A 22,354-nucleotide genomic window follows, 5' to 3' on the forward strand; every position below is an offset into this window, starting at 1 on the left:
CACATTGCCAAATGTATAGATTGATGGATGGATAGATTGATTGATTGATTGATTGATTGATTCCTAGGCTCAGCTTGACCGCTGTGCGGGCTCACTTGCTATGACATTACTGATGATGTCACAACTTCGCATCACTGATGACATCGCATTTACTCTTATGACATCACCGATGACATCACAATTGATCTTATGACATCACTGATGATGTCACAATGCCTATGACATCATCAGTGGGACAAAAATGTAAACAGAACAGACAGAGAACAAACAACTTGCTCCCTTTTAATATAATATAGATGTTTGTGCCAAGTTTGATGTGCAGCTGGTCAAACCTGATTTACTGGCACGGTAACAGCAGTGGCTAATATGGAGGGGGGAATGTATGACTTTCTATGATGAGGCAGGATTTGGTTGTCTGTATACATCATTAATACATATAATTTCTGCTTTTTTCATTGAAAAATCTGGCCTTGAATATGCCACAATCCAGTGTGCTTGTCCGACTCTACCCCCCACCCCCCACCCCCCCCCACACACACACACACTCCCCAAAGTCACATAGTTAGACAGACTGTTTTAAATCAATTTTATTCTGCTCATCATAAAGATATCTTTTTTACATAAAGTAGGCTGTACAAACGTTATAATGTAAGCTCACAGAATACACTTATGTATAACAGTATAAATAGATGTATAAATAATAAAATTGACTGGATAATCATACAGGACATTGTTCATTGTCATGGACATTGTTTAACCATTTGATAGACAAATGTGGTCTAGACTTACACAAAAAGTCACTGGACCATGATAACTATAAGATAAATAAAGCATAGAATATAAGGATACATTGTTGCTGAAGCATTCACCCTGCATGCAGCAATATCTGTGATCAGTTCCTCAACAACAAAGCGTCACTGCAGGGAGCCAGCCCTTTCTTACAACTTTAATATGATCATTTTGGATGTTTTGATAGTTATTGTGGGAACACAGATATTGTATTTACTTCATTCATATAATTTTCTACACATAAATTGACCTTTAAAGTCAACAATTCTAAAGTTATTAATTTATTATTAAAATATTGCTATATCACATGGCATTCAATGAGGCAAATTGTACATGTACATAGTGCAATTATTTTGGATGGACTATCCATGATTTAAATCATTGTGTTTTTATTTGTAGTATTGCCATATTATTTTCTTTTCATTGGACCGTGTGTTCAGTGGTTTCCAACTGGCGTTCCAAGGTGTATATGTATGCTGTCATTTGCATAGTTGGATAGTGACTGAAATGCAACCAGGAGGCATCCTCTAAATTTGCCTGGCCCATTGTACTTAATGTCTTACATTACAATTTGGAATTTAATATCTGGAGGTTATTCCGACGCTTACTGCTTCAGACCTTACTCTCACAAATCTCGTATTAATTTCTCATTCCAGTGACGGTGGCCATAGTCCTTTGACATGTCTCTGCTGACACTTATTGCTGGTTTGAGAGTAGCCATGACAACGCCACCAAGAAGAATGCAGTGAGGAGACTGATCTCATGGCTTACTCCACTTGAAATCGCTGTAAAGGAATAGAGAAGAAAAAGAAACATGTATTTAAAAAAGTGTGGAAAGTTTTTGCACTTTTTGATCCAAGTACAGTATTACTCAATATTGCATACCTGTGCCATCCACAGAAACAGAGTTGGGGTTAATGTTGAAGGCTGTAATTTTCGGAGCTGCATTGATCAAAACATTTCCAATCCGGGTAGCAGTGGGAACAGATGAGGCCGTGAAAGTAACATCCATGTTATTGACGATTGATCCATTACTGCAAATGGAATTACAGAGAAAAGAATTGTTCCAATCATCGTGACTTTCTGGTCATTCTTTCATTCTAGAAAAGCTGAACATAAACAAATTACCTGAATGACGTCACTGTGATGGAGCTGAAGGAGGAGGAGAACTCTGCGTTGTAAAAAGGCTCAAGCTGCAGGAATAAAATCAGATTGTAAGTAGTAGTAGTAGTAGTAGTAGTAGTTTATTTGTCATTGCATAAGAATTTACACAACGAAATTCCAGGCTCCCCATCGTGCAACCATTCAGTACAATACAATACAATCACAATCACCAATTAAATAACAATTCACCAAAGCAATTCACCAGGCGCCACAGTATATAGACACAGACTATTAATAGTGGCAGCAGTATGATAAATAGTATATAGTAATAATAAAGTCTGTGATAAATGGCAATAGTATAATAATTATAGTATGGCATACATAATTATTTAATAAGCATATTTATTTATTATATTTATATTTATTTATTTCCTTAGTCTTTTTAATTATCCTATTAATATTTCAACTATTTATTATGTTACTTCACATTATTTAATTACACCATTTAATTTCCTTATTTTCCTCATTTTATTTATTATATTTACTACCCCACTAAAATGACAAAAGGGGAAATGCACGACTACCTAATGGTTAAAAGTGGAATTACCTAGACAGTTTTTGCCAGTGAGTGACAATATAGCCCAAACTGAATGGAGAGGGTTAATGCTATTGTAAACTAGATTGAAATTTGATTTGAAAATGTATACGGCCACGTACTGTAATTTTCTTGAATTTCCACCATTTAGAAAATCCCAAATACATGTAAATGTGTTTTAACAGACAAAAATTATTGTTGGAAGATGTGATGTGATTAGTTTCTCAACATCTGCCCCCAAAGGAAGGCTTATTATAGAATATGACATAGTTATTAGATATTTTAAGACATTTTTGTAAAAAAAAAAAAAGATTAGGATGCAGCAATGTATATTGTCTGGTCTCTTGTGATATCAGAATGCAATAGATACTACCACAGGCTTCATTTTAAGTGGGAGACTTACCTCTGTCTTTATCAGTGTGGCACGAGTTACAAAAGCTGAAGATGTTGAAGTCAGCAAGTCACTTGTAAATGTCTCATCAGATGAGAAAGTGACCCGTACGGCAGTGAGTGCTACTGTAGTGGCAGCAGCTGTAGTGGCAGCAGCTGTGGTGGCAGCAGCTGTGGTGGCAGCAGCTGTGGTGGGGGCTGGAGTGGTTGCTCTGTGGTTTAAATAACCTGTGAATTTTTGAAGAATAAATTATTAATAGCTTGCCCTTACATTGTGAGTATATCAGTAATGCATCGTACAGTCATGTGCAAGGCAAAAACATGTCTGATGTCATTTAGACCTTTAGTTCCACAATGCTACATGGCTGCTGCATCAAAACAATCCTGTCAAAGAGAATTGGTTTTGCAAACTGCAAGCGTCTTATCATATAATTCTGAATTTGCGATACTGTCAAGAAAGTAGTGACAAGCAGGGGTGTAGTTGTAAATACAGAGGTGGGTAAACTATCCAAGGCGAGTAGTTTACCCACCTTGTTTGCCCTCAATGATTTATACAGTTGATCTGAAAATAGGTGAGTCAACTATCTGCCTCATTTCAAAGAGGTAGGTAAACTGCATTTACTTGCGTTTACCCTTCACTACACCCATGGTCACAAGCTAGTCCCATGCCGATCTACAAAATGGCTGTTCTTGAGAAATGATTCACTCACTTTTCACTCCCATTGTGTTTGAGTGATGTTTTATTAATGTCTTTATTGTCACATGGTTACTGTGTTTTTATGTGTGGTGGTGGTGTTTTAGCTGCAAACCAAATTGCCCTATGGGATTATATAAAGACCAAACTGAATTTAAGCAAATTACCAGTTAGTGACTGACAAGCATTTTCATTGAGTGACAGATATCTAGAATAGTCAATCCTGCCACAAATTGCACTTGTCACTAAGCTATGTCTGTTTCACATTTACAAGCATGATTTTGCTCCCAACTTTTCAATTCAGGCAAATTAAAATGATGTTTCAAATAATGAGTAGAGTGGAATTTAGACTTATGTGTTAACTGTTAACTTACCTGATATTTGGAGAGAGTTGGTATTAATAGTGACGTTGAAGGTGTTGTTGGGGTTATTCACAGCTTCTGTCACAGCCGCCACAATGGTATCAGCCGCTGGGATAGATGAAGCTGGAGCAGTCCTGTTGAACTCAATCCCCATTTCTGCTTGCGTGTTATTAGCTTGTGCTCTGGCTCCACGACGGGATTGTGCTCTGGCTCCACCACGGCTGCATCACAAATGCCAAAATCATAAAGTCAAGAGTCAAAATCTATGAAAATTATAAATTATATTGATGACTTATTTAAATATGTAACTTATAGGTGTCACACAGATATAGATAACATCATTATCCACATAGAAACATACATGAGAGAGGCTTTAAAAGGAAGTAGAATTTGTAGTTTACCTAAATGCTATAACATAGGTGCGGATGAAGAGAACACCAAATTTCTCACTGAAGATTATATGATACTGCAAGAAGAAAAACGGGGGGGAAATCAGACATAATTATTGAGTGCATTTCAGATACAATATTCTCCAAATGAATATCAAATGGGATGGAATGAATTTCAATGCATGTGAAATCTGCATTAGAATGCTTTGTTTATCAGTTGCAATGAACAGTGTAATGATTTGCTTAACAAGACAACATCAACAAAACGATGAAATTATTCTTACCATGGCAACAACTGTGACTGAAAGCTCTTTGAATTGTGTGCTATTGGAGTTCATGAGTTCTTTTGTGAATGGATGTGCCAGCTCTGACTGGAGAAGTGCAACTGGTGCAGCAGCTGTAGTTGGAGCAGCTGTAGTAGGAGCAGCTGTAGTCTTAGCAGCTGTAGTCTTAGCAGCTGTAGTTTTAGCAGCAGCTGTAGTAGGAGCAGCTGTAGTAGTTGTGAGCGTGCCACCCACATAAACAGTGGTGGTGTCAATGTCGAAGGTTGTAATGCTTGACGCTCCATTGATCAACACATTTCCAATCTGGGTAGATGTAGGAACAGATGAGTCCGCGAAACTAACTTTGATGTTGTTGACGATCGATCCACTACTGCAATTGGAAATGCAGAAAAACAAATTGTTTCAATCATCATGACTTTCTGGTGTTTATTCTTTCATTCTTGCAAAGCTGAACATAAACAAATTACCTGAATGACACCACTGTCAAGGAGCTGAAGGAGGAGTATGCTGCTTGGTAAAGAGATTCAAGCTGCAGGAATAAAAGCAGGTTGTAAGCATTTTTATGTTTGCTATATCTTTTGTGTTTTTACCGTAGTCGTTTTAATTTCAAGTAGTTTTACTACATTTTCACATTGTTCAATTACATTATTCAATTTCCTTCTTTGGATAATTTTCTTAATTAGTTCTTTATTGACTACCACAGTAAACTTCCAGGAGGGGAAGGCTGAAGGAGGAGGGGTACGCCGCTTTGTAAAGGGTCTCAAGCTGCAGGAATAAAAGCAGGTTGTAAGCATACTCTTAATGTTTTCTTTTCCTTAGTCTCTTGAATTTGGAGAATTTTCACTATTTCATTTTAACGTTTAATTACACAATTCAATTTCCTTCTTTTCAGAATTTCCTTTATTAGCCATTTTTATGCCACCGCCGGCGATAGCCAGGCCGGAGGCATTATGGATTCGGTTTGTCCGTCCGTACGTCGGTCCATACGATGTTTGTTAACGTCATATCTGAGGAACGCCTTGACGGAATTTAATCAAATTTGCCTCAAACGTCGACTTGGACTTAAGGATGAACTGATTAGATTTTGGTGGTCAAAGGTCAAAGTTCAAGGTCACTGGACCTCACGAATGCCATTCCCAAGTTTGTTAACACAATATCTCATGAACACCTTGACGGAATTCCTTCCAATTTGGCTCAAACGTCGACTTGGACTCAAGGATAAACTGATTTGATTTTGGTGGACAATGGTCAAGGTCACTGTGACCTCACAAATGCTATTTTCAAGCTCGTTAATGCGACATCTCAGGAATGCCGTGACGGAATTTCTTCGAATTTGGCTCAAACGTCCACTTGGACTCAAGGATGAACTGATTACATATTGGTAGTCAAAGGTCAAGGTCACTGTGACCTCACAAACGCCCTTTGCCTTCACGGAATTTCTTCACATTTGGCTCAAACATCTAAGTCTGGCCAGACATGGATGTCAACTGCTCATTGGCAGAGGCATATATCCGCGGTGCGGTCGTTCTAGTCTTTATTAGTCCCCCTGATACCACTGTAAAATTACAAAAACAGAAGTGCACTGAGAGTGCATCCTATCCTCACATAGTGATGGGGTGATTATATTTATTTGAAACGCAGCAACTGGAATCAGATGTCATCCCACAAGAGACCTGGGTATTTCACTGTAGGATCCACCATTGTAGAAAACAAGCTATACCCTATTAACACGTTCACTGCCGTCGACGAGTTATCTCGTCAAAAAAAATCCAACGGTTGACTGCCGTCGACGAGTTATCTCGTCAAAAAAAAAAAACGGTGGGACGTGGATCAAACCCTTTTACATCTCCTATAAAAATATGGGAGCCACCGAACATGTACAACCCATTCCACCGACCCACTAAGTGGCGACAATGCTCTCCAGACTAGAGAAAGCCGAGCCAAAACTGCAGGGAAAAGCGTGAGGAAACCATTCTCATACTGTAGAATGGTTTGGCGAAAACGCTTTTGCGCTGGCGCACAACGGTGGCGCACAACGGTGGCGCACAACGGTGGGGGGTTCCAAAAATAGACTGGGTGCAACACACTTTGAAACACGCAGCATAAAGCCCAGAATCGCACAAAGCTTCATCAAATCTCTCAACCGAAACCCCAAGAAACGAGCGAGCCCCATCCAGACTCGCCCGTGAGGGGCCGCCAGCAGCCAGGCAGCACAGACAGGCAGCAGAAACTCGCTTGTGACAAACGCTGCAAAGCCACCAGAGACACACCCACGGAGGGAGGAGTTTGAAGGAGAGGGGGGTGGGGGTGCTGTTATGGAGGAAATTACTGTTCAGAACTATTGTTTAGATGTCTGATGTCTTACTGATGCCAAAAATAAATGGTTAAAGTGACTGTTCTATCGAATTTCACAAAAAGGCATTTATCTCAGCTTTCCTTTTCAGATGCTGAAACCATGCTGTATTCAACTGCTAATGCCTACATAACTACTAACTCTACAAACTAACTCTTTTAGACAGAGAAAGCACACATTCTATTAGTTATTTTGAGATATTTTGTGTTCACAAAGTCCTAGCAGAAAATAATCCTCGGCTCTTGAAAGATGAGCCAGAATCCTCAAAAAAAACCTTGGCAGAAGCTACCTACAGTAAAAAAAAACTGGTGGCAGTGAATGTGTTAAGACGTATTGCAAAGACCAAGTGGAAATTTTGAACAGCGAGTCCGTATTTTTCACCCGAAATTGTCGCACGTTTTAAAATAAATATGACCTCATGTTGTGTCACTGCAGCACTTTCATCCATCATTTAAGTTTTCGGAAAAGGTTTGATTTTCTGCGTTTTTCGCATCACTCAATAGGCTTTTGGGAGCTGTTTGACCTGTCTGTGTTTCCAGGTGACAGATTAAAAAACGCATACGAAAAAACCGGACTGTGTGCGCAAAGACCTTAAGACTGCCTAGCAAGAATGGTAGAAGCAGAATTAGGCTTGGGGACAAATTGGTAATTCTGAAAGTTGAATATATTGAAAATGTCTTAGTTAATAGTTTTTGCCAGTGAAACAATATAGCGCAGCAGCAATACTGTATATATTTTCAATCCTTTGAGCAAATGCCCTGATCTGTCTGATATCACAGGGTTAATTTTAAGTGGGAGACTTACCGCTGTTTTTATCTTTGTGGCTCGAGTTGCAAAAGCTGTAGATGATGAATCTGACAGGTCAGTTGAAAATGTCTCATCAGATGAGAAACTGACTGAGAAAGTAGTTGTAGCAGCTGTAGTTGCAGCTGTTGTGGTTGCAGCAGCTGTTGTGGTTGTTGGTGCAGCTGTTGTAGTTGTTGGTGCAGCTGTTTTGGTGGTTAGAGCAGCTGTTGTGGTTGTTAGAGCAGCTGTTGTGGTTGTTGGGGCAGCTGTTGTGGTTGCAGCAGCTGTTGTGGTTGTTGGGGCAGCTGTTGTGGTGGTTGTAGCAGTTGCTGTGGTGGTTAGAGCAGCTGTTGTGGTTGTTGGAGCAGCTGTTGTGGTTAGAGTAGCTGTTGTTGTTGGTGGTGGTGTTGTTGTTGTTGGTGTTGTTGTTGTTGTTGGTGGTGGTGTTGTTGTTGTTGTTGTTGTTGTTGGTGTTGTTGTTGTTGTTGGTGTTGTTGGTGGTGGTGTTGTTGGTGTTGTTGGTGGTGGTGGTGGTGTTGTTGGTGGTGGTGGTGTTGTTGTTGTTGTTGGTGTTGTTGTTGTTGGTGTTGTTGTTGGTGGTGGTGTTGTTGTTGGTGGTGGTGTTGTTGTTGTTGTTGTTGGTGTTGTTGTTGTTGGCGCTGTTGTTGTTGATGTTGGTGTTAATGTTGTTGTTGTTGGTGGTGGTGTTGTTGTTGGCGCTGGTGTTGTTGTTGTTGGTGGTGTTGTTGGTGGTGGTATTGTTGTTGTTGCTGTTGTTGTTGATGTTGGTGTTGTTGTTGGCGCTGGTGTTGTTGTTGTTGGTGGTGTTGTTGGTGTTGTTGTTGTTGGTGTTGTTGGTGGTGGTGTTGTTGGTGTTGTTGTTGTTGTTTGAGGTGGGCGGATGGTGGTCAGGGGCCTGCAGAAGGCATAGCATCGTTTGAATAGTATATTTAATCTTCATGCTCAAAAATGTATACACACGATAAGAACCAAAACATTCAATGTCCTACCGTGAGCCACATGGCCCTACATCCATCACTGTAGGAGGATGTGTGATCTTCATTGGTGGCCGTTTAGCACATGGAAGAGCGCTGGCCTCAGCAAGACTGGAGATATCTAAGGAGGAGAGGAAACTTACTGTAAGATCATGTCAGACTGTAACGCTTCCAGTTTGAATAATCATTTAAAAACTACAAAGAAAGAAAAGAAGTGAAGACATCATTTGTCTGTCAGTGACATTTTTGTCTGCCTACCTTGGAAGTTGAAGAGCAAAACAAGGCTCCCTCCATTGAGGAAGTCTTTAGAATTCATCTCCTGCCGTCCTGCGAACTTCCTTCTTCCAACCGAAGGGCCGACAAAGTAAGTCTGATTTTCCTCGTCATCGGCATATTCGGTTCCAGTGGTACGAGGGTTATCCCAACGATAGCTACCTGTTTACAGAAGGTGTACAACAAAAAAGTAAATAACCTAAAAGGAAAATCTGTAATATAGGCTGTTTTTATATAAGCAATATTTCTTTCATCCGTATTAAATGGTAAATGGCCTGCATTTCTATAGCGCTTTTATCCAAACCGCTTTACAATCAGTAGAGCGGGAATCGAACCATCAACCTCTTTTATCCAAAGCGATTAGTGGACGACCGCTGTACCTCCTGAGCTACAGCCGCCCGTATTAAATATTTAGTAGTATAATTCTTTGTATTCTTATCATTTCTGTTTAAGTGGTAACTTTCTTTTAAGATTTCATGCATTTTTGGAGCATTTCATGCAGCTTTTCAGAAGCTCACCATCAGTGGTAATGCTCGTTTGCTTGGACATCTGCAGTTGGATGTTGGGGTTCTGATCCAGCATTACAAAGGTCGCCTGCCTCCATTGACAAGGCCACTCCAGCTGGTCATCATAGTCACCAGACACCAGCCTCACATACACCCCAAAATATCTTCTGTAAAGCTCTATCTCCACCTGGTAGGCGTACCCGTTTGCAGAGTGCTGGCGTGGGCTGAACAAACTGGTTCCATACGCACTATTTCTTAGACGTTCCTCAAAGTCATTAATCTGCCAGGTCAGATGTGGACACTCGGTCTCAGACAGGTTGATGTCATCGATGGAGAAGCCTCCTGAAGAGCTTCCTGCTCCTTTATGAACCTCAAACTCCACCTGGAAGTCCATGGCGGCATCCAGGGGAACATGGTGGAGCTGCCAATGAGATGTGGGCGGACCTGGAGGGAGGATTTTAGCAATTAAATATGTGCTGTGACTGTGATGACTACATTCAATTACTCAACTTACACATGGTGCACTAGATCAGATACAACCTGAATGCAAACTATGATAAATCACAATGAAAGAGAAAACACTATATTTACCAGTGATCTGTCCCATGAGGCGTAGCTGTCCTCTAGAGTCGTTGAACTCTCTGATCCAGATGTTGAGCTGGTCTGACTCACTGCCGCTGTGGAAGTAGTAGAACTGGAGACACTGGACGTGACACTCCCTGCTGAGCTTCATCCTCTTAGTCTCCAGCCAGGCGGAGTCTCCCTCCTGACCGGATGCGGTGCTGGCATGCATGAAGTGACCTGCATCTTGAAATAGAACAGCATAGACTAGTGTTATTGTATTGAGGCGGATTGGACTGTGTCCGTCTATCTGACCGTGAGATCTCAAACACTTTTTTTATGAAACTTGGAGGAATTAAGCATTTTGGTAGCCTGGTAAAAAATCATCCTGATGATCTCACATTCTGTTTCGCGCTACATCAGCCTGGAGTTCCAGCCGCGCTCACGTTGATGTCAGTGGGCGGCAGTACTTGCCTTGATAGCCAACTCCTTCAGCCAATCAGTGTCGCCAAATCCACTCAGAAGAATGCCGAAAACTTATTTTCCGCTAAGAAACTACTTTTATACACATACTATTCTTCTGGTTTAATTAGTGTTATTGAGTCTATGACCCAATCTCATTTCTTATTTTTACCCCTACCCATCGTTTTTTTGTGTTACTTTGGGAGATGCCGTTACTGCTTTGACAATGGTGGCCCTGATTGCCCAGTTGTATGTTACGTTCTAATTTCTGGAAATGGCGATATGAGGAAGTGAATAAATAATCATAAAATACTACTTGGAGAAAAAAACTGTATGAATTATAGGATCAAAGTCATTTAGAAATCTTACCATTTTCAGTGGCACTAGATAGGCCGGTGTGGTCAGTGCTAGGACCCCCAACAGCCTTTGATACTCTTTCCCAGTCGCTCCCTCCACTCTTTGAACAGCGTTTCATTCCACACATGGTCTCATCGTCAAAGCCGCAGTACATCTTAAATGCAATGGATGACTCTGTGGAGGTGTATGAAGAACAGAGGATACAAAAATATTACTTTAATGTTTCACATTAAAGCCTCACAACACATCATGTGCTCTGCAGGAACAGGAAATGGGATACTGTACATTGCACAGTATAGCAGTTAGCGGTTGACAATACAAATGAATGTCAGAAGTATGCGGACACCCCCCCCCCCCCTTGTCAATCGTCCTGGAAATGGTCTCATTTATAATAATCATACTAATACATCAAACATAATGGTAATCATTTGTTGATGTTAAAATGTTGCACCTAACTCTTGCTGCAACAATCGTTAGTGTACAAGACATACACAAAAATGTGGTTCAATCAGGAGAGGCCAGTTGGTAGGATTAGACAAACTTTATTTAACAATCGGCGTGCATGGCAAATGCTTTGGCGCTTGACTCCATTGGCCAGTGGCGCTGCTCTTGAGGCAGAGGAGGGCGCCTGCATGGGCTAGGAGATCCCCCCCCCGTGGGGGATCAGGAGTCAAGACTCGTTGGTGGCGGACTGGGGAGGTGGGTGGGGCAAAACAACGCTTCGGAGGCCGGCTTCAAGGGAGATGGACTGCCGTGAGCTGCTGCTGCTATGATCGGCCAGAGAGAGAGAGGTGACGTAGAACCCTTGCTATATATATGAGGATTAACTGACGTCATGTTTGACGTCATAGCAGACGTCATACTAGGATTTTTGACTGACCACGTTATGCTAGAACTTGACTGACGTCAGGGGATGATCGGATTATGCGTGAGTGGCCTTCTTCTTGAACTATGGTCTGGAGACCTCACTTCAATCAGGAGAGGCCAGTTGGTAGGATTAGACAAACTTTATTTAACAATCGGCGTGCATGGCAAATGCTTTGGCGCTTGACTCCATTGGCCAGTGGCGCTGCTCTTGAGGCAGAGGAGGGCGCCTGCATGGGCTAGGAGATCCCCCAAAAGGAAGATCTGATTACCGGAGGTTAATTGAGATCTGCGGGCGCCAGTAGTTGATTGCACTTTTCCGGCCTTCGACCTTTTAGCGACTTACAGCTATTTGCGGCTGGCGCTCCCAACTTGGTCGGGCCTTCGATCTTGCTTTTCCTGCCTTCGACCTTTTTAGCGACTTACAGCTATTTGCGGCTGGCGCTCCCAACTCGGTCGGGCACCTCGCGATAGCGCTTCCCAGCTTGGCCTACCTGGCCGCCTTGGCGCTTCGCGATTGTACTTTCCGGCCTTCGACCTTTTTAGCGGCTTACGGCTATTTGCGGCCGGCGCTCCCAACTCGGTCGGGCCTTCGATCTTGGTACATTAAAATTTAGCTTGGCGCTTCCCGGCTTGGCCTACTAGGCTGCCTTGGCGCGACTACCCTGACTTTCTGCTCTCTCTTTCTCTGTCCCCCCCCAAAAATGAGCCGGGGAGTTTACTGCGCCTTGCTGGCGCCATGCTTTCGGGGAGCCACCACCAACGAGACATTTTCTTCATCGGCACGGAAGTCCGGGACATTGTTTGTTGCCATGCTCACCGATTTAAGGGAGGAGGGTTCTTTGGGCCACCAGTATGGCCGCCTGCTCCGGGCGGATGTAGCTGGAGAATGCCGATGACGACCAGCGGCCCATTTGCTGGAGGGAGGCGGAGGACACTCCTTGCTCGGCGGCCGAGGTGGCCGCTCCGATCCTGAAGGAGTGGCTGGAGTAGTTCGATTAAGGGAGGAGGGTTCTTTGGGCCGCCAGTATGGCCGCCTGCTCCGGGCGGATGTAGCTGGAGAATGCCGATGAGGGCCAGCGGCCCGTTTGCTGGAGGGAGGCGGAGGGCACTCCTTGCTCGGCGGCCGAGGTGGCCGCTCCGATCCTGAAGGAGTGGCTGGAGTAGTCCTTCGTCGGGGGTTGCATTGCTGGAGCGTCTGCTTGAGGTGCAGGGTGAACCGGGATCTTGTCGTGTGGTGACAGGGTGCGATGAGGAGCAGGGGAGCCGAGGGGCCGGTCCGAGGCCTGGGCTTGACGTAGTGAGCCATGAACGAGAAAGGGCAGAAGGGGCTAGTGCCTTCCTGTATGCTATTGTGTGCTGGGGCAGCGGGGCTCTCTGGCTGCGGTGTCAGAGAAGAGAACGTTGTCCAGGCTACGCTCCATCGTGAACAATGACTCGCGCCCACTCCACGGCGTGCTAGTCAAACACAGGAGTACATTCAGTGAGATACTGATTCCACCTAGATGCAGTACGGAGAGGCACAGGAAATCATTCCTGCCTGTGGCCATTAGTCTATTTAATGCCTCTCTTAAAGAGCGCCTCGGAGACGCTCAGTCTCCCTGAGACTGAGCCAGCCGATAGGTTAACTGTGCCTGGCTGAGCCACGTGTGGCGTATAGGGCAAGCCGACTTAATATAGTCCAGGGTGCAATAATGATAATTGACACGGAATGTATACCTACCTGACGTGTTTTGTATTTTGCTACTTAGACATTCCACTTATTTATTTATTTATTTATTTATTTATTTATTTATTTATTTATTTATTTTTTTCTTCTAGCGCATTTACTAGTTATTCTATGCTATGTTGTGTTTTTTCTGCTTATTGCTTAATATTGCATTTGCGTTGCATTTACTACTGTTTATTTTATTTTAAGCTATGTGTGTACTGTGAGCGAGCTACTGTAACCTGTCCCGATTTCCCCTCGAGGATCATTAAGTCATTCTGATTCTGCTTCTGAAGAAATGCCAGAGGCATTTTACTTTGAAATTCGTTAAGAACAGGAGGTGGTGTATTAAGACCGGGTAGCTTAACGCGGAAAGACGTCAGCATTCCCTGGGCCGTCTGGCTTCGGTCCGAAGTTATGCAGTAACACTCATTCTAGCTGATGCTCAGACAAGCTCCGTGGGCCAGGGGTGTTAGAATGGCCCCTTGCGTGGTTATTATTATTATTATTGTGATTATTATTATTATAATTATTATTATTATTATTATTATTGTGACTCCCGCTGGCCATTTGGCAGGAAGCGATTTCCGCTTAGGCTTCGGAAATAGGCAGGCTGAGATGCCCGCTGGGTAGAATAGTCAGATCACAGGCCAAATAACTTGTCAGTCAGCTTCGCTTTATTTAGTCAAAGCACGAGGGACACCTACGGTACATGTGGTGTTTTCAGAGCAATGTAAGACAGTATTTCTGTTTGGTGGGGCGGGCCGTTGCGGGCAGACGGAGTATTAAAGAGATGAGAATACGTCTGATTATAGGCATTATAGGCAAAGCACAAGGATCCCTAGTACAGTTTAGTAGTGCACGAGTGCTCAAGAAAGCGCACGAGGTAATCAATGACTCCACGCATGTCCTTCATGTCTGTTTTGACTTAATGCCATCAGGAAAGCGCTTTAGACAGCCTGCCTGCGAAACAAGCAGAAGGAAGTTTGGTTTGGTTCCAGAGGCCATTCGACTGGTGAACAGCCACAGTACGAGAAGTGGTCAGTTTATCTAGACTAGGTCTGTACCTTGACCTTTTGATTTGAACCCTTGAACAAGTCTAATATGCACTTGTACAGCTTGTTTGCAGTATTCATGCCTTAAATTGCCCTTTGCGGGACTAATAAAATTTTTTTTTTTTTTTTTTGGAATTGATTTTACTGGACTGGTAGATTGCCCGTTTAAATGCTGAAGTACTGATACTTTCCTCATGGGTCCTTTCGCGTCCACGGGTGACTGGTCCTCCGGGGTATGCTCGGTGTGCTGTGGTCGTCAACCCCGTCCTTGGTAGAGCAGGTAGCTCTTGAGAGAGGCGGGCAGGGGCAGTCCGTGGATTCCGCTCAGGCGGTCCCTTCCTAGAGCCGCCCGCACAGAGCGCCTGCACGGGTCCATCAGAGGGAGGGGATCCGGATCGAGTCCGTTTATGTACCGGATTCGTATTTCGCAGTGTCCCCCTTCCGGCCTTTGACCTTTTGGCGGCTTACAGCTCTTTGCGGCAGGCACTCTCGACTTTTGGCGACTTACAGCTCTTTGCGGCAGGCACTCTCGACTTTTGACGACTTACAGCTCTTTGCGGCAGGCACTCTCGACTTTTGGCGACTTACAGCTCTTTGCGGCAGGCACTCTCGACCTTTTGGCGACTTACAGCTCTTTGCGGCAGGCACTCTCGACTTTTGGCGACTTACAGCTGAGTCTGGTATTATGAAGGTGTCGTCGGGCTCCAGGAAGGTAGGTTCTGCCCGCGTGGTTCTTGCCGTCGTGGTAGAGTTTACACCGGCCCAGGTCCCAGCCCCCAGTTTTTTTTTTTTTTTTTTTTAAGATTGTTGTTCAAATGAACCCCCTCAGATCGGCTAAAGTTAAGAAATTATCATTGTCATCATCACGGAAGCTTCCTAATTTAATTTATCAGTCACCATCAGTCACGTGGGGTCACTGGGGACCCAGAGGTAGAAAATAAACAAACTCAGCTGCGTGTAACAGCAAAGATAATTGAGAATGAGAAGGCTCCTTGCTGGGGCAGAAGCTTAGTCTCCAAAATGGCGGATTGGCTGTGTGCTGTCGCATCTTTACAATAAAAGGTCTCTGGTTACCGTAAACCTCCGTTTCACAAACACAACAACAAGGAGAGAGACAGCTACTTTTCACGCTCTGTTTTGGATTAAGAGGATGTCCTGAAGTGTGGCGGTGGATTAAAGACTTGATGACAAAACGTCATGTGATCTGGTGGATTATAGTCTTCGTGACAGGAAGAACAGGACACCCGATGGATCAACGTTACATGGATGCGGGTTTTACTGCCGAGTGCGACCCTCTGCTCAACTGCATGTAACGTCAAACCTCTATCGTCCATGTATTCCTGGGAGTGCTTATTCCCCTCGTGAATGGACCACCTTACGTCGCTGGATTTGGAAGGGAAAGCAAACTGCACTACACTTCAGCTGTCGCCGCCAGAATGAACCGTTCGCCCCATGGACCTCTCGGTCTGCCCGGAGTGCCCGAGATGCTACGGCAACTCCAGCTTCAGCGCTTCTCCAAGCCGGTTCCCGACCAGGAAGTACGTGGCGTCTCGCGGCGGCCCCGCGGCCTGCATTTCCCCGGCGGCTCCCGGCTCTCGGGGCAGCCGCCTCCACTGGTCTTCGCCCGCGGCCTCTCGCACGTCCGCGCCGAGCGGCCTCTCCCTCCGGCACGCTCGCACGCGTTTTTGGGCGTCCACGGCGCGGCGCTTCGTCCTCTGTTATACACGGGAACGCGCGCTGGGCCTTCTCGTCGGGGCCATGCTGGCAGCCCGTGGTCCGGTCGCTTCGCCAACGTCCTCGTCAGACACCTCGGAAGGCAAGTACGCTCCGTGGCCGGTCCGGGACAGGGGACCGATGTCTAAGCTGCCGTCACGGTCCGTGGGCTGCTCCGGCTCGGAACTCGACAGCCAGGAATGGGAATATCCACGGGTAGAGAAGGCCCGTGGGTGCTGATTCGGTCTGCGGATCTGGTGCAAAACAACGCTTCGGAGGCCGGCTTCAAGGGAGATGGACTGCCGTGAGCTGCTGCTGCTATGATCGGCCAGAGAGAGAGAGGTGACGTAGAACCCTTGCTATATATATGAGGATTAACTGACGTCATGTTTGACGTCATAGCAGACGTCATACTAGGATTTTTGACTGACCACGTTATGCTAGAACTTGACTGACGTCAGGGGATGATCGGATTATGCGTGAGTGGCCTTCTTCTTGAACTATGGTCTGGAGACCTCACATTGGAGAAATCTTATTCCATAATACATTCTACCAGTCCCATACCATATACAGTGAGTGGGGACTTAATCGTAGGCTTTAGCATTTTGAACATATATGACTGTATGATATACAGGGGGTTGAAACGTGAGGACCTGTTGGTCCCGAAGTCCGCCCCTGCCCGAGGGTCTAGAATAGTGTGTGCCGCTACTTTTTCACCTGCTTCTCAGGAAATAAAAAAATGTATTTTAAGTCACTGGAACATTTTGCAAAGTGATCCCCAAGTGGGCCATTTATTTGGTGAGCCTCCCTTGTTTGCTCAAAAACGGGCTAGAAATGTCCGAGATATGGTCGTCAGAGCTGACTGCTACACACGCCCCCCTGGCCCCTCCCATTTTTTGTCTGATGTACAGAATGGTAATTTTCCTTGCTTTAACTGTATTCAATGTAATGCTATGATCAGAGGAGAGACATTCTTCCATCCTCACTCTGGAAGAAAGTACTCAATTAAGAGTAGGATTTCGTGTAAAACTAAATTTGTTGTGTATCTATTGAAGTGTCCATGTGGGCTAGTATACATTGGAAAAACTATCAGAGAGTTGAAAACTCGCATTTCAGAACACAAGAGTAGCATTAGAAACAGAGATGTAAAGTCCTCTGTCGCCAGGCATTTTAATGAGTTTTGTCACGACGTGTGTTCCCTCAGGTTCCAGGGTATAGAACATGTCAGTCCACTGAAGAGGGGGGGTGACAGAGACAAGGCCCTGTTACAAAGAGAGGCGTTTTGGATACATACCTTACAGACAGAACACCCCAAGGGCTTGAATGAAGAACTTTTGCTAGGTTGTTTCCTTTAGGGAGTGCATTGGGTGGATGTGCTGTGGGTTCACACATGATGCTCTTGCACTGTAATGCAGTGTGGGAGCGTCATGTGTGGACCTGCAGTATCTCTATCCAATGCATTCACTTGTATGCATTTTATTATGTATTTTTCTAATTCTATTTTAATATTTTTTTTGTTATTCTAATATGTTGACTTTCTATCTGTGCTTATATAACACAAGTGTGGCCATCCAGCCTCATTCTTCTCATATGCAAAACATTGATGCATTCCTGCTGTGTAATATATACAGACTTATCTATACAAGTGTACTGTTTAAATTGTACCTTATCTTTTTTGATATTCTCTGATGTTTTTGATATTGTATTCTTTGATATTTTATGGTGTGAGATATTTCCAGTACTTGATGATGTAATTGATTGTACTTCCGGTTTGACACTATTTATACGTCATGTCCGTCTACTGTCAGCACAATGCTGAGGAAGGCTTACGCCGAAACGTCCATTGTCACTGCTGCTTGAAGGTATTAAAAAAACCCAAAAGGATTTATTTTGAGTGCTGGCTTTTTGTCCTTCTGTTCAACATATATGATCACAAATTATATTGAATATATCGAACAGTTGAAAAGTGGTTAACCTAGGCATTTTGCAGTCAGACAATGAGCCCTGTACACAAGTTGGCAAAATTGTGCAAGTTGCCCTGCAACCAAGTGGGATACACCATTTGTATTGGTGAATATGAATTATTGTGTCCCATAATATGGGACATCATGATCATCATGATCATCTCAAAAAATCATCAGCGAGTCAGTCGAACTGCGATCGTCCCAAGAATTCCTTTCTGTGGATGATGGCATGTCATGTCATGAACACTGAACTTGGCCATAGAAATAACGGTTTCTTAAACTACCCTTAACTCAACTCACTGGAGTGGGCAGGAAGACCATTGATTGATTGATTGATTGATAACTTTATTGATTCAATAAGAGCAGAATTGTGCAAGACAATACAACAAAAATATTGATCAAAAGGAATATAACACAATAAAGCCCAAGGGCTTGTTTCCATTGTGGTCCTTTGTATGGGACAAGTGGAGTGAATATGTGTGCAGGTATGAGCGCGTGTGTGCGCGGGCAACAAACACAAACAATGAAAACATTTTACAACACAACCATACACTCAATGACGAATGGTTATTTAAATAACAACAAAAAATGCACCAATAAATAAATAAAAAGAGAGACCAGCTCATATAATAAATCAAAGACCTACCTAGGGTTTAAAAACTATGAGCATACAAGAGACAAAAGAAAATAAAAGGTTAGGAACCCATTTGGGAGCCAACCAGCCATTTTTTCAAGGCAAGCTTAAAAGAGGCAGGAACACTGATTTAACTTGGCCATGGGAATAGTTAATTATTAAACTACGATAGGTGTCAGCACCCTTTAACTCATCTTGCTGTACATATATTAGCAAAAGACAGCTTGAATATTCGATGGCACTTACCGCATTTGTAGAGGCGGTTCAGCTTGAGCATGTCATCAGGACTCACTTCCAGTCTTTGACCAATCACGTCCTGGAATTTGGGGTCTTTGGTGATAATGGTAGAGCCATTGCCATTGGTAAAATCATTTTGTCCATAGTGCATCACTGAGTTGTAGTCGTATGCAACTCCCTGGGTGCTGGTGAATTCTTCGCGTTTTATTGCAAAATTTCGCTCTTTACCTAGAGACAGACACAAAAATCAATTACCTCACCACCCTAAAGTAATCATTTGTGACAGCAATGAATAGAAATATCAGAATCAGACTCTTAATCAAACCTTCTAGGATGTTTTCGAACACAATGGTTACATGATCATCTCTGTCGTATCTGGACTGTTCGTGATAGAAGCCAAGAGCATGGAGGAATTCATGTTCAACGATGGCAAGTGAATCACAATATTGTCCGATGGAGAGGACCTGTAGTCCATTGAACACTTGCCCAATGTATGAGGAACATCTAAAAAGCAAAAGGCACTCATCATCAATTTCAGATTTAGGCTACTCATATCACAGATACGCCAGAAAGTTACTTGAAATAGTTGTTTACATATACTTTTAGTTCTACTGTCTTGGTCTATAATACTGCAGGAATAAACACATATACACTTTAGCACTACTATACTCTTATTATACAAAAGGAATCTCATCAGCATCAGCTAAATGACGAAGGCCATGGTCACATTACAGGCAAATCCGATTTGCTGATAAAGTCATTAATCATCATTATCTTGATTGGTTTCCCAAATCTGATTTGGGAGTGTGTCCGCACTGCCACAAATCTGATTCTCAAGTCGGATCTGTGTGTCCAGATCTAAACAGCCTATCTGCATGGGTTGCTATGGTAACGACGTGGGCATCAGTAAATACGTTCGTTGGTGACGTGGTTTTCCTGCGCAGAAGCATTTGATGATGAGTTGCGAGTGACGTTCAAATCAGATTTGGTGGATCTGCGCGTCCGCACTTAAGTCACATCAGTCGAAAGCAGATTGGAAACTACCTCCATATGTGGTTTGGGACAAGTGACACAAATCAGACTTGGAGCGTCCAGACTCATAAAACCAATCTGGATAAAGTCATTAGGTCACTAAAGTTCACAAATCAGATTTGTCCTCCTAGTCTGAACATGGCTTAAATGTACATGTAAATGCATTTATTTAGAGCTTACATAAATGACAAGGCTCCTCGAATGATGGGCTATGCAAGAGGTTTACATGTCATATGCATGGTGTGCTAGCCTGGGTAAACCCAGCCTCCACGTGACCTCTATGTGCTATCAGTCACAAGACTTGTGACTGATAGCATATAGATAGAGGTCCCGTGGAGGCTGGGTTTAACCAGGCTAATGGTGTGCATGCTGACATTGTTTCATCCACAAATGTATGCAATCCAAAACAACAGCAGCAACCAGAAAGATATTGTCATCAGAGTTATAAGCTATTGCTGGACAATACGTACCCATTTAGCTTCTGGACAGAAATGTAATAGTCCTCAGAGTCCCTGGGTTTGAAGTCAATGCATGACTTGAGTCTGAACTGGTCAAAGGCTCTCAGGATGATTCCTCTAGCATTCATCTCTTCAGTATGAGTTCATTGGTGATGATGCCAAGGTTGTGTTAAAGACATGCATGGTCCATGCAATGATCAAATGAGAGAAAGGTCAGACAATGAAATGGATGGAGGAGGTTCACGTCTAATAGGGATGAGACAATATATTGAAATTTAATATCGCAAATTTTCTTTTTTTAACAATATGTATCGTGGGGCAGAAACACTGGATTGAGACACAATAAACAGACATACCGTAATTCAGGGCGCATTGCAAAAACACACAATATAACTTCACCTGAGCATCTAATAATGATGTGCTGAGTGCAAAATTTACCAAGGTCGTTTTCCAAGATATATGGAACTGGGGATGTCCATAGTTGACTCTGCTCAATAATGGTGGACCTTTGTGTGCTCTTCAAGAATATATAAGAATAAAGTCAAGTCCACATACATCAGTTTTATATTTTAATGATTTACCTATAGTATACACAATGTTAAACTTACCATCATAATATCATCCCCAAACAAGCCTGCATCTGTACAAAGCAGAGAAAAGTGAATATGTTTCCAAGGAAATCCAAGTACAAGTATTTAATGGCACATGGCATGGATGAAGCCTCCACACACACACAGCTCTATTTCAAATCCCTTTGTGTTTAACTTTACCCTTGTTTATTTCAGTGATGTCCTTCTCGTCATCAATTTCTGAAAAAGATAAATAGAGGAAATGCAGCTTTGTGAAGTTGCAGATGAAAGCTTACCAAGTAGCAGATAAGGCATACAGATAAAGACACAGACAAGAAGAACAATAAGGTGACATGTTTACATGTTACATACATGTAGCTGATCAGTCACAGAATAAGAGGCTAAGTGAACGTCAGGAACCTTGTCCATACAGTACCATTGAGCAATGAAGTCAAAAATCAAGAGAAGCTTTACCCTTTTTCCTTCTTCGCTCAGGCTGTTAGAAAAACACATATCTCATAATCATATCATATGATCATCTCATATCATCATATCATTTCATATCAATATGACTTGAGCCATAACACAAATTAGGGTTCTTAGAAAACACTAATCAAATCATTATCAATTTTCAAATGACACATTTTAGCACTTTTGTACCATTTTCTCTTATCAGGAGAGGCTAATTCATATTCAATCTAAAGCCACATTTCGATTAAAATGGAATAGATAATGAATCAACAACAAATAATAACTCTTACCATGGAGAATGTTGATGAGACTGCCAAGCTCACCACAAGGAGAATATAGGTATTCATCCTCTTTAGAGTATGTCTCTGGCCAGACTTACTTTGTACAACAGAGGCTATGTAAAAAGAAAAGAAAACAAATAAACACCTAAAAAAGGTTCACCCATATATTATTATTATTTTTATTTGATAATATTTGCAACAAATCAAATTAAGCCACTAGTATCCAACAAAATGCATTTGATTTGTTCAAAACAAATTAGGAATATTGCAACACAAACTTCAAATCACCAATTGATGAATGATTAAATTGCTTTCCGTAAAATCTGTATTTATCTAGGTAAGAGGACAGAAAATGTGTATCTATAAGCCTATTGATGTTTACCTTGTGTCAGCAAGTTGGTTGAATGTGTCTCTTCCTCGAATGCAGCTTTGAAGTAGCCTACTATATATGACGGAAAGTGTTCAGCG

At 42.9% G+C, this 22,354-nt stretch overlaps 2 protein-coding genes across 2 annotated transcripts; both read right to left on the reverse strand.

Annotated features, from left to right (window-relative positions):
* Positions 1–1,428: 1,428 nt before the first annotated feature.
* Positions 1,429–4,102, reverse strand: LOC310798832 (uncharacterized protein). The gene is made up of 5 exons (XM_083661391.1): positions 3,947–4,102; positions 2,892–3,106; positions 1,918–1,982; positions 1,675–1,823; positions 1,429–1,574 (listed from the first exon to the last, which is right to left on the reverse strand). Exons 1-5 carry the CDS (start codon positions 4,086–4,088, stop codon positions 1,486–1,488), a joined length of 660 nt encoding a protein of 219 aa, XP_083517517.1. The 5' UTR covers positions 4,089–4,102; the 3' UTR covers positions 1,429–1,485.
* Positions 4,103–8,752: 4,650 nt separating this feature from the next.
* Positions 8,753–21,971, reverse strand: LOC310798932 (meprin A subunit beta-like; the record flags this gene model as incomplete). Its single annotated transcript, XM_083661489.1, has 13 exons — positions 21,896–21,971; positions 21,609–21,630; positions 21,336–21,374; positions 21,174–21,205; positions 21,004–21,082; positions 20,578–20,695; positions 19,401–19,579; positions 19,085–19,303; positions 10,913–11,074; positions 10,112–10,327; positions 9,533–9,964; positions 9,000–9,176; positions 8,753–8,862 (listed from the first exon to the last, which is right to left on the reverse strand). The coding sequence occupies exons 1-13, from the start codon at positions 21,950–21,952 to the stop codon at positions 8,753–8,755; spliced, it is 1,842 nt and encodes a 613-aa protein (XP_083517615.1). The 5' UTR covers positions 21,953–21,971.
* Between the last annotated feature and the right edge of the window lie 383 nt (positions 21,972–22,354).

Source organism: Poromitra crassiceps (assembly GCF_964638095.1).
Source record: "Poromitra crassiceps genome assembly, chromosome: 26".
Lineage (NCBI taxonomy): Eukaryota > Metazoa > Chordata > Actinopteri > Beryciformes > Melamphaidae > Poromitra > Poromitra crassiceps.

Coding starts and splice junctions, on each gene's coding strand:
- LOC310798832 (XM_083661391.1), bottom strand. CDS start 4,088: ATGGGGATTGAGTTCAACAGGACTGCTCCAGCTTCATCTATCCCAGCG. Junction 1,824..1,917: donor ATCACAGTGACGTCATTCAG/GTAATTTGTTTA, acceptor TTCCATTTGCAG/TAATGGATCAATCGTCAATA. Junction 1,575..1,674: donor TGTTTCTGTGGATGGCACAG/GTATGCAATATT, acceptor ATTCCTTTACAG/CGATTTCAAGTGGAGTAAGC.